The sequence below is a fragment of the Monodon monoceros genome, unplaced genomic scaffold, assembly GCF_005190385.1.
Source record: "Monodon monoceros isolate NGI ecotype Baffin Bay Population unplaced genomic scaffold, NGI_Narwhal_1 Super_Scaffold_16, whole genome shotgun sequence".
In the NCBI taxonomy this organism is placed as follows: Eukaryota; Metazoa; Chordata; class Mammalia; order Artiodactyla; family Monodontidae; genus Monodon; species Monodon monoceros.
The window spans coordinates 70,916,565-70,929,490 of record NW_021703772.1 but is presented as its reverse complement, the minus strand read 5'-3'; the positions used below and the strand labels follow the sequence as shown (position 1 = coordinate 70,929,490).

The 12,926-nt window shown below is 42.1% G+C and overlaps 1 protein-coding gene across 10 annotated transcripts in view; it reads right to left on the bottom strand.

Moving 5' to 3' along the window:
- Nucleotides 1-12,926, bottom strand: part of RBMS1 (RNA binding motif single stranded interacting protein 1) — a 213,692-nt gene that overhangs the window by 118,073 nt on the left and 82,693 nt on the right. For 5 of the 10 annotated variants that reach the window (XM_029224863.1, XM_029224867.1, XM_029224870.1 and 2 more), the window contains exon 1: nucleotides 12,449-12,850. The exons of the other annotated variants lie outside the window; for them this stretch is intronic. In XM_029224863.1, coding sequence (XP_029080696.1) covers nucleotides 12,449-12,517 — 69 coding nt within the window. In that variant the 5' untranslated portion in view covers nucleotides 12,518-12,850. Of the gene's footprint in view, nucleotides 1-12,448; nucleotides 12,851-12,926 lie in introns of those variants that run through there. 10 annotated transcript variants of the gene reach the window in all.

Below are 12,926 nucleotides of genomic sequence, written 5' to 3'. Positions count from 1 at the left end.
AACTGTGGTTTCTTCTATACAGGAACTTACTCTAGAAACCACAGAGCAAATTTTGCATGCTGTAGTAAGTCAGGCAGGAAGGGGCTAAACATATGTAAATTTGTCTACCCACAGCCAATTAGGTGAAAAAGACAAAACAAATTTAGAGGGCAAAAGAATGTCCATTAATAATTAGAACCTGTGGGTTTTCTAGATCACTGATATTTTAAACTAGATTGACTTCCAAGTCAGTAATCTAGATTTCATAAATGCTTTAAGAAACAATAAAATAGGTGGGAAAACTAACCTTAAAAGAGGAGAAGTTAAAAACAAAACATATGACAGTTGGCAGATAATTTATTTTGTCTGAAAGTAACATGCAACATACCATCCCTAAGGACTTAGTTATTCAGAGAATAATAAAACACCTCATATGAAAGCAATTCTGAAAACACTGGTGCAAGGGTGTGCCACACTTGGAAAAGCCAAGACTCTGAAGGTAGAATGATGGAGGATTCAGGGTCAGAAGACCTAGGCTTTTTGAGCTGTGAGATTTTGAACAAATCGTTCGATGTCTCTGGATTATAATTTCCTTAGGGGTAAATTACAAGGGCTGGACTAGATGATCTCTAAGGTCCCTTCCAACTCTAAAATGCAAAAGGTTCCTTTAAATAAGTGTTTCCCAAACTGTTCCACAGAATATAGCTAGTAAATATTCTAGGTACCATGATCAAATAATTCTAGGAAACAATGAGATACACAAAGTTGGACAAATGTCTGTACTGCAGGATTTCTCAGACTTTTAAATGCGATTTCCACTGCTACTCTCTAGGACAACAATACTATATAGTCTGTAGTGTTTCCCAAGTTTCTTTGAACACCGAATATTTCAATTCCTGGAACGCTTTTAACATTTAATAGAATCCCAGGATCTTAGTGAACACAATTTGGGAAAACTGGCTTTGCACAATAGACTTCATAAACTTAAAATCACATGCTGAAGGAAACGAAATACTCATGTAATAGTTTAAGGGCACCCATTTCAGAATCCACAACAACATCTCTGTAGTGTTTGTCTGTCACAAAGCACTTTATCTTACTTTAACTCCTTGATCTTTTACTCTAGGAAGTCAAGGACAATGGAAGAATCATTTCCATTTATCAATGAGAACTGAGTTTCCCTTCGAGAGGAAGTAACAAAGTATTTTCTGCTCATGAACAGAATGATCACAATCTTCTGCCACTATTATCATTTGGTGACCCATCCGCCGAGGCCCTCTTGTGTGAACTGACTTGTTAGGCGACACCGCAAGGAAGAAGGGAAGCGGACAGAGCACCTGTGATAGATGATGCGTCAAGTGCTGTCACATATAGGGCTTCATCCAATCATCTCAGTAACATTAATTATTTTATCTCGTTTTGTCACTGAGGAAATCAAGGCGCAGGAAATTTAAGAAATGTGTTCACAGTAACAGAACTAATAAATGATGAAGCTGGGATCCACACCCCTGTCCACCTTTTTTTTCTTTAAAAGCAACTTAAGATGTTTTGAAATAGTTTGATAGTGTATTTTCAAACTTAATTTGGGCTTGTGGTGCAGTTAAAAAATATATATTATTTTGGTTCGTGGTTGAAGTCTGCTTGAAATATGATTTGATTTACACGAATATTTGAACAATGGTTATAGGGAGGTATAAATTATATGAGGGCCACATCTTAATAATTATCACCACTTGAGCATTTCTGGCATACCAGGCAGACACATCCGTATCATCTCATTTAATCATCCCAATAACTCTAAAAGGTTAAGATCCTGGAACGACTACACCTTCAAGATCTTGACCATGGAGTTTCCTCTCTGATCCCTCTCCTTCCCTCACTCCCAGGGACTTTCCTTTTTATCTTATCAGAATCTCCAGGACCCTCCCTGTTCTCAAAGTTCAGTGTCTCTCTTGATTTCACCTGTCTTTTTTTTAACATCTTTATGGGAGTATACTTGCTTTACAATGGTGTGTTAGTTTCTTCTGTATAACAAAGTGAATCAACTATATGTATACATATATCCCCATATCCCCTCCCTCTGCGTCTCCCTCCCACCCTCCCTATCCCACCCCTCTAGGTGGTCACAAAGCACCGAGCTGATCTCCCTGTGCTATGCGGCTGCTTCCCACTAGCTATCTATTTTACCTTGGTAGTGTATATATGTCCACGCCACTCTCTTACCCTTCCCCCTCCCCGTGTCCTCAGGTCCATTCTCTATGTCTTCATCTTTATTCCTGTCCTGCCCCTAGGTTCATCAGAACCTTTTTTTTTTTTAGATTCCCTATATGTGTTAGCATACTGTATTTGTTTTCCTCTTTCTGACTTACTTCACTCCGTATGACAGACTCTAGGTCCATCCACCTCACTACAAATAACTCAATTTCGTTTCTTTTTATGGCTGAGTAATATTCACCTGTCTCCTTAATGTTCATCAGGATACTCTCGATTTTCATACCTAATCCCTTTACCAATGCCAAACCCTACATAAATTCATTACCCAGATGCTTTCCCTCATTTCTTGTGGGAGAAGGGTCAAAATACCCTGCCAACTCAGACCCCTGCACTCCCAGGGGCCCTCGCTACAGCTTATGCATCCTTTTACTCGTCTCTATTTGAATGCTCACCAAATTCCCAAGAGCGATTACTCCAAATCTTTTGTCACACTCTTTAGGCCTAGAATCTTTTCTTTTTTTTTTTTTAATCATAACAGACGACCTAACCTCTTTACTGAAATGTAGGCTTTTAAAAGGTTGAGCTTCACTGGCCTCCTTACTCCTCCTAACATCTCTAGCATAATCAATCTCCTCCTTCCTGTATCACTGTCAGGAAACTCTCTCCTTTCCTGTAAGACTAACCTCAATCTTTAAAAAAAAAAGACCTAGTTCCAACTAGTCCCTGTTTTCTATCACCTTGCTCTACCTACAACCAGTCAGATGCTAAGATAATCTTGCCTCAAGATTGTCTGAAGGGACTCTTTCCTTTGACACCCAGTTTTTCTAAAGACACACCCTCTTCACTCATGCATTCCCTAAACCCTTTGGAATGTACTTTCTACCACGTTCACCCCTGCTCCCTTCCCTGCCCACCACACACAGACTACTCTACTGAAACTTCTGTCTCAAAGACTTTCAAAGACCTCCCAACGGACATTTCCAATGGCCTCTACTCCGCCTTTACCTTCCTTAACCTCTAGGCAACACTTAACAGAGCTGACCAGCTCTGCTAGAAACTCTGCTCTTCTTGGGCTTCTGTGATACTCTCTTGATTCTCCCAGCATTTTGCCATTTCTTTCCCCGTCTTTGCCTAAGGCTCTTCCTCCTTCCCACTATAGAATCTATGCTCCCCAGGTCTCTCCAGATTCTTCTGGACACCTTCTCTTCCTGAACTGCTTTAACCTGTTCCCAATGTGCCACCTATTAAGTTGCAGGAGGTCCTGAGCTTCTTGCCCAAAACTCTAGTTCTGTATTTCTTGCTGGAAGTTCCTGCCTGCACTTGGTTGGTAGGAAGGGTGGTAACGTGTGATTCACGTGGCCAAATTAAAATGGCCAAACCAAGCTTATGGCTTTTCCTCAGAAACTAATTTACTGTGGTAGGGTGAATTCTCTAACCCGTTCACCATCCAACCTGCCATCTTTCATACTCCTGTTGAGGTGGGAGTATTTAATATAACCAATGCACTTGTTATACTACAGATGTTATCGATGACATATACTATCAAGAAAAAGATCTGCTGGATAAGTACTCCACTCCAAAGAATGTGAGGATCCAGGCCAAACATGGAAATCTACACACCCATGTGACACAGCCTCTATACTGACTTTAAGACAATCCCAGGGCAGCAGTAAAAAAAATATTTACAACCATCTCCTGGATCCAAAAAGAGTATTTAATGTGGTTCGCACTGGGTGCTACTAGCCTTTCAGGGCTGGACGATTCTTCCTTATGAGACTAATATGGATACAGAAGGACCCTTTGTATTCTTGGTGTCTGGACTTTGAATACCAGTAGAATTTAGCACTCCCCTGCCCCCAATTTAACGCCTAAAAAAATGTAGACGATCCCTGTAGGAGAATGGCTGGATTCTACCTAATCACTGAGACCAGAGCAAGTAATTTTGCAGAAACGTTTTATTTTTCAAATCATTTCAGACAAGAGACCTAGGACTCTTTTTTTACGAACACTGTCCACTCCCCACCCAATCAATCGCCAACTCTGTACATAACTTGAATCCACCCCATCTAATACATTCACACTGCCGTTACTCCATTTCACAGCTTTACTTCAACTATTACAACACCTTTAAACTCAGGCTCTCCTTGCATCCACTTCAGCAAGCTTGACCCTATCCCTGCTCTGTCCTCCAACCTCTACCCTGCAGTACAGCTCACCTGAATTTCTCAATCTTCCCCTAGAAAAGCCCATGTCTTTTATCTTCAAATCTTTGCTGTAATGTTCCTTCCACCTGAAACGTCACCTTCCATGATGCAACCTGCCTCCTGAGTTAGAAATCTTGGCACCATCTTTAAGTTGTCCTCCTCCATTTCCACATGCAGTCATAAATTCTTTTGGAGGGCGCAAATCCCTTTGGCAAACTGATGAAAGCTACGAACGTCTCCTCAGGAAACAACGGATGTACGCCACATTTTACATACAATTTTAGGGGCTTTATGTCCTCCAATGTCTATAAAATTTGGTTGTTCCTCCTGTCCACAATGTAACTGCCTTCTTTTGGGTCCTCACCATCTCTCAGCTGTTTGAGGTGCTAGCTAAACTGGCTTCCCCCCACCCAGCCTCTCCCTTAACGAGCAACAGTGTACCTTCTGCGTGTCACCCGTTTACCTCCTCCAGAATGACATTCCCAACTTAACTTATGCTACACACTCAGTAATTATTTGACTCAATGCTTCTGAGTCACTGTTAAACTTTCAGTTAAACAAAAGGACATATTCACTCCCTCGGAGCTGGCCTGTTGGGCATTTGACTTATAAAACTGAGAATACAGACAGAGAAAGTGGAGACAACATTGTTTCTAGAATATCTGAATACATAGGGTTGGGTTGATCATTAATGGTCTTCCAAAAGGGTGATGTTTTTTTAGGCAGTTCCTGGAAGTGGAGAGACAGAGATCTTGTTTTAGAACAGAGCTGAAAGGAAATTCTAGGTGATGGGAATACTATGCAGAAAAAAATGGGATCTAAGAATCTCAGATAATACAAAACAATGAGGCTACATATCGGCACCCAACCTACAGGGCATCAAAACAATGAAACAAACAGATTTTGTAAAGTGGCGCGTCAACTAATAAAGTAAGAAGCTAACAAAGCAATACTGCTTTCCTTCTCTCTCTCTCTCTCCCTCAGACCCCCCCCACCTCTTTCTTCCTCCCTTCAGTGCTCTCTCCTCCTTTCACTCTGAAGTCTTGTAGCCTCTACAGAGCACACCCAAAACTCCCTGATATACTGAAAATCCCCCCCTGGGTTACACAGTAACAACAGCTTCTAAAGTGCAGACATGATCTGTACTGTGTGTTTCTTACAGAAACTGTCCCATTATAAGTTACAGCTGCCTGTAAGGAAGCCACACCTCTCACCCCACTGCCCTTTCAAAAAGCTACAATGAAAAGGACGTGTGTGACGAAGGCAGCTATGGGTATTCATAATAAAATAAATCCAAAGGATTATGACATGAGTGGTAGAACAGTCTCGGTTTTTCACGTTCAATACAGAAATTATATGAGGGGGAATTTGTCCACCAAACAGCTGTATTTAAATGCACGTGTAAGTCAAATGACAACAGAGAAAACAGCGGTAATTCTTCAATATTTAAAATAACTCCTTCCGTGAAAAATACTTTAGCATATGAAATTCCATACATATAGCTACATTTTCTCCTTGCTGACTCATATAAGTTGGTGTCTTAAAAATGTTTTTTAAAAAGTACAGAAGTTCTGTCGAGTATGTATAAAATGGGAAAATACCAAGTTCATAAATACAAAAACTATCTGTCAGAACTAGGTGATTTCCAAAAATGTGATACAGGAATTGGCAGTAAAAATAAAAACAGAAATTCATAAAGAATAGTAAAGGACTGTATCTCAAAGCTCAGGCACAGAAACAAGTAACACCTACATGCTACACTGAAATTCTCAATGACATGAGAATTGGGTTTTCACTGCAATTTTTAAACATTAAAAATAATACAATTTTCTATATTCTTTTCACTTTATCTTTTTCTTGATAACCGAAGGGACTGCATGTTCAGGTGGGGAACAAGGGGGACTGGAAGGCCGAAAAATAAATGTAAAGAGAATCATGAAAAATAAGTCATTCATGATTCCATCTACCAACAGAGGAAAACACTTTTTAATATTTTGGCATATTTCCTTCCAGTCTTTTTTTATTCATGCATTTTTTGAGGTTGTATTGGATGCACAGTTAACAAATGTAAATACAATTTTCCCCAGTTTACGTTACACTGCTTTGTAAGTCCGTATGTTTAAATGAATAAAGTGGAGTCAAAGTACATTTCTATTTATTAGAGCACTGCTGTGTTTAACACCAAGTTCTGTTGTGGCTGCTGCCATTTAATAAGTGTTAAACAACAATAGCTACATTGATTCATTATTTTAATACAGAATTTAGTTTGCTCCATTTAATTTTTTCACCTTGTCCTAATTTCAGGAAAAGCTTATTACTTCCTTCCTCATGGTATGTCTATCCTATTTTAAAATTTACTAAGCTTTTAGAATGTATTAAAGCAAAGCATTCTCTACAGATGCGAGTTTAAAAACAAACACCCACCAAACACCTACAGATGTCCAAGGAGAAAAACAATGTTTATTTTTCTGAGAAAGGCAAAGATGGCATCTTTGAAAACCAACAAGACAAAGGAAAGAATTCAGGAAATCATCACGCATATACTAATAATCAAATCCGTCCATTTTCGAGCAAATTAAAAGGTAGCATTTTTCATCAACAAGAGTGATTAATGCTCTTTTTTTCCTTCTCCAATCATATATTTGCATAAAATAAAGAACAGAGGGTTGAAAGGCTTTCTTTCCCCAAAGGGAAGGCAAACTCTGCTAACAAGAGCATAATACAGGAACAACTGTTCTGAAATATGGTGGGATGCTCTTTTCTATTTCTTTTTGGATTTTTTTTTTTTTTATATGTGGTTGACAGTCTCGTTTTCAAGCTCCAGATCCTTACCCTTTTGGGGGCTGCCCCCACTTTCTAAACAAAGTCCATTCTTAGAGGCTGTGTCAAGGTCTCCCAGGATCACACAGAGCCTCCCAGGACCACCCGCTGTTGCTTGCTCTGTTGGGACATTAATAATAATAACACCTTAGAAGGATTAACAACAACAACCCTGTGGAGTGGGCACTATTATCTTTATTTAACAGAAAGTGAGGCTTTGGGAGGTTAAGTGAAAAAGCATGCAAGACACAGAGCCAGAACTTAAGATGGGGTCCCTTTCAATTAGGTTGAGTGATGGTTAAAGAAGTTAAGATGTGAAATCGGCGTTACCAGGGCTCAAGGAATATGCTAAGAGGCAAGATTTTTGGAGGAAAACATGGGAATAATATGGTTTATAATTACGATTTCTTTTATAACTCGTTTTAAAAAGTGAGTTGGGTTCCCCACAGATAGGATTGCTGGATTTCGCAAATAAAAACACACAGTACCGCACAATATTTGGGACGTGATTATACTAAAATATTATTCATTGTTTATCTGAAATTCCAATTTAAGTTGGTGTCCCGTACGCTATCTGAGAACCCTAGAGCAAAGGCCTTTATGAAACAAACAAAAAACACTAATAAATTACAAAGCTACAATTCCCAAAGCTGAAATCTGGGATGCTCTGTGTGCCACATGTCTTTGGGAGGCCAAGTAAAGGGAAGTGTAGTGGGGCTACAGCTGTTCTTGACCGAGCTTCCTTCTCTTTTTTCTGGTAGCTGACAGAACCCTTGACTCCAGAGACCTGAGCTTTCACCAACTAGGCCATTTAAATTCACTGCCTCAAAATTCCTGACCTTTTCCCACTTTATATGGATGTTGTGAAGATTAAATATAGCTGAGGTTGGGAAGGGATATCATATACATCTTTAAATATTTATTTATTGGCAGAGTGCTTTGGAAATATATTCTCAGAAACTTGGAAAGACTGACTCCCCCTGTCCCCGCCCACCCCAAGAAAGGGCTCAGAAAGTATTACCAATATATGATGATCCCAGCTGACAGCAGCCTCTAAAAGGAAGGAAAGAACAAAAACGAGAAACGTGTTCAAAACCTGAAGCGAACTATGGAAAATGTAGTGAGATGCCAAAAGGGATGCCTAGCGGAAAAACTGGATGATCATTGATGATGGCGAATTCCGTACTTTTCAAACGGCCATGGTTACATATTTCAAACGGTTACCTTGACGCACAAGCACTACTGAATCACAAACACACTGAAATAGCCTAATCCCAAAACAGGACAAGACCTTTTTATGTATACCAATTTAATTTTCTGCTAATTTCCCCTAAACCTCCAATTTCCGTGGCTTGAGTAGGTTTACCTTCTTTTAAAACGACAACAAATTGGGACTGGCTCAGACAGTGTTCATTTAAACATTTCTCTGAACACTTTAATCTTCAAACTTTAACAAAACCCAATCTACTACACATAAATTGCTGTGAACAGAAACTGCTTGAAGAGGATTAATCAACAGCTTTGTATGTCATCCTCTAACAAGGCCAAACACTGAATCACTGTTGAATTCTTCACGTGCAGCTACACCCAGTTAATCTTCAAGAAAGCAGCAAACTATGTAAATCTATTTAAACTGGGGAGATAAGTACTTCATCAGAAGTTTTAGCAACACTTAACAAGTACAGCTATTGGTTGGCAAGATCGTTTGAAAAGAAAACACAAACACACACACACACACACACACACACACACACACACACGAAAATTCTTATATGCACTCCCCTACCCCAAAGACCCCACTGCAAACCACTAGGCAAAAAAGTACTTGCTACACACCTCAATTTGTAAAAACCAAGTATATGACATCACTGAATCAACTACTTCAAGAAAAGCAGTTCCGAAATGGAAGTAAGGAAACAGGAAGGGGCAAGTAGCTAATAAAAGAATTCAAAATAAAATGGAAATATTTATCTTCTCTAATTAAAGGAAAGCACTTTTTCTTTTGAGACATACTAAAAATATTTTCACAACTACAGAAGTCCTACTAAAGGGCTTTCATTTTGCTTGTGGCGGTGTTCTCATACAGACTGGATTTGCTTAACGAATATCCTGTATCTGCACGTCACAGTCAACAACCATAGGCCATACACATTTCTCCACTGAGACTAGAACCAACAATCTTTGTCTAGATATTGCCTCCTGGGTTATCACCCACTCAAAGCATCTTACTCTGACCTGAGCCAAGCAGATGTATTTCTAACATGCTCATGGGCCTGTGATGCAGGAAAATCCTAAATGATGCCGGAGATCAGTGCTCCTTGACGTCCTCGATACACAACGTGGGGCAGGAGGGGAATGAGCACCACCCACCTCTGTTTAACTGAAACTGGCTGACTCCTATATTTGTAAAGTTTTAAGAAGAAATCGTACAATCACTCTGTAAAGCAATCCTTTAACATCAATGCCGATCCCAAATATCACGAACCCACCGTCCATGTCATTCACAGCATCCTCCTTCACCTGCAACTCCTTCCTCACCACCACCTCCCTGCACCTGTCCATGGCCCAGATAGGTGGGAGGAATCCCTAAACCAGACTTTTGAGACTAGAAGGGTGACGGGCAGTGATGCAGAGAAGCTCTGTATGAGTTTTCATTGAGATGTGCATGTAATAAGCAAGCTGCCGTAGTGTGGTTGTCTTAAGAGCTTGACTGCCAAAGCCTGGCTCTGCACTTTGGGTCATACAGACTGAGTACGGTACTTAATCTATGCCTCAGTTTTCTTAACTGTAAAATGGAGATATTACCATTACCTACCTCACAGGACTGTCAAGATGACTAAATGAGTTAACCCACCTACAGCTGGGTGGTTCTCAGCAAACCACAGGCTATAAGATGCTCAGTGATGGTTTGCCACTAGTAATATATATGTATAATACAAGTGTGACTCCAGCTTATTTTTTTTTCCAAAGGTGATTTTTAAGTATTCCTCACATTCAGTGTTTTCCTCAGGCAAACTATCTGAAATCAGCTCTAACAGCTGATCATATATTTCTAGATTAAAATCAAACTGCCTTATACACCTAAAATGGACCTATTCTTTCATCAAAATGAACAAACTAATGTGAACTGAAAGGTGCAAGCTTAATGTCACAAAATCTTATAAAAAGCATTAATTAGACTTCCCATTTAGACTAAGCCAGGATGAGATCACAAAGTCACTCATGGTAACCAGGTCCCCTTGCTGGAAGTGTGCTTTCCCAGTGAATGGCTAAATACTAACAAAAGAAACCTTTGACTCAAATACCACTGGTACCCGCGGTCTTGTGTCTGTATAATGCCTACACATTCATTTCTTTCTTCGCCTATAGAAAAAAGAAAGTCTGTTTGTTTTTCTGATTCAGTCAGCCCTTTTAGTCTCTGAATCTAAGGAGAGCCTAGTGAAAAGAAGAGCATCTTATCAGCGTGCTCCAGACCAGCAGGCTGTCCCCCTCCACACACAAAACCTCCAGCCCCTCACAGCAAAAGGCCTCGCCCTCAGAGCCTTTTCCCCATTTCAGAGCTAACACCCCACCGGGTTCCGACAACAAATAAATGAATACACAAGGCCCTTACATAATTAGCCATCTTTTCAGGTAGAGGGAGGTGGGGTGGGGGGAGGATTCAGGAGAATATTTATTGTAAATTTGCTTCATTTATGAAGTTGATGCAAGTGTACTGGATCTGAGGGCATTTATTTTAAATGAGGCCACATGAAGAGATTTTAGAGATGCCAGCTTCTGAATCTTGACAAATTTTAGTATATACTTCAGCCAAGTCACAAATGCAGATTTTTTTTTTTTTTTAATTAAAGGAAGGGGCTTTTCTTAAACCAGGTAAAAGTTCCATTGACTTGGAAAGCAAGGGCACACAGACCAGGTGTGTTTACTGTCTTTGTAAGGGAAAGCTAACAAGTGAAAGAACCAAACACCAGAAAACAATACTTTTTGACAGTCATCGTATCAGAAAATTAGCATCATTTTCAGATATACTTATAGTAAGAGTGCCCTCCCTACCCCACCCCCCAAAATGACTTTGAGAACAAAAAGGACTAAACATAATCAATAATCCTGTGAACGCCTTTAGGAAAGCCACCAGGCATCACTGTCATCTGTCGTGATCCTAACAGAGCCATGGTCTGCATGGAAGGATACAGTTTGATTGAATCATTATTGGGATAATAACTTAATTGATTTGTCTCAGTGGCTAAGGATGTAGACAAGAGATTATGGAAGAAAAATATCTGCAATTGTGTTTTTGTTTTCTCAACAAGCATCTTGCCACTGACCTCTAAATCAGTTTAACCTTTTCTAAACAGACCTGCACATTTTTTACATAATTTAAAGCTAGGTCTTGTTAATGCTGCTGCTGAAAGCCTCCGTGAGATTTACCACAACATGGCTTCAGTAACCTTCTTTTAAAAACAAAGATGAAAAACAAAACAAAAGGCCATGACTATAAGCTTCCAGCTCCACTCCTTTTCCCGGCAGGGGATTTTGATCTAACCACTAAAGTGCCTTTGGAGTTCAATCTGTTAAAAAATGTATGAAACGGTATTAAAATAGGAAAAGGCATGTGTATGACTCAGGCTTATCCAAGTATCTCTGCAACTAGGATGTCACAGGATTTCCCTGTGCTGCTGAAAACTGAAAACCTTGAGAAAGTGACAGCAGAAGTTCCTGTTTCTTTTTCTTTCTTTTCTTTTTTTTTAATATATAAATGGGAGGGGGAGCGAGCGCGAACACACACACACACACACACACACACACACACACACACACACACAGGTCTTCCGGGTTTCGTACGAATCGGGCAGGTTCTTTGAGGTTCCAAGTGAAGATTGTTGTATCCCAATCTTAAGACTTATTATCGTACTCTTCCACACACAAAGGTTTCCGGAAAAAAACCCAAACTTGTTGCAGAGCTGGGCGAAGCCCCCGGCGCGCTCCTGCTCTCGCCGCGCCGCCGCCCCTTCCCCTTCCTCTGCGTCCCGCCCGGCCCGGCCGGAGGGGGCGAGGGCATCTCCCCGGCTAAGGTCACCGGCCCGAGCCGTCCCCGCGGGCCGCCTCCTGCGAAACAAGGTCACCGCCCGGCCCGGTCCCTCCGAGGACGACCGCGGAGTCCGGCCGAGCGCTGCCACCCTTTGTAGAGCGGGGCGGCCGGCCTCCCCGCGGCATCCCCGCCGCCGCCTCACCTGCTTGCGATAGGGCGTCCTGCAGCTGCTGCTGCCCCCAGGGTTGCCGCTGCTGCTGGGGAAGATCATCGCGGCGGGCGCGGGCGGCGGGCGCGGGCGCGGGGCAGCCTCGCTGCGAGGGGGAGGGCGCAGGGAGGGGGCCGGCCGGGGCCGCGGCCGCTCTGGGAACTCCCTCTCGCCGCGCGGCGGCGGCCGGCGGGGGCTGCAGCTCCGGGCTGACTTCTCCGCCCTCGACCTCCGGACTCTCCTAAAAGTGCGGCGCGGCGGCGGCGGGCAGGACTCTGGCAGCTCCGGCGGCCGCCGCCCTGCGTGCCATGGACGGGAGTTCGCGCGCGGAGCTGGCGGCGCCGCGGACTCTCCCGGCGGCAGCGGAGGAGCAGCGCCGCCGCGTCCCCACCTCCCGCGGCCTCAACCACCGCCCCGAGAGCGCGCCGGCCGGGGGCGGGGAGGCGGCCGCGCACCGCCTCACGCCGCGCCC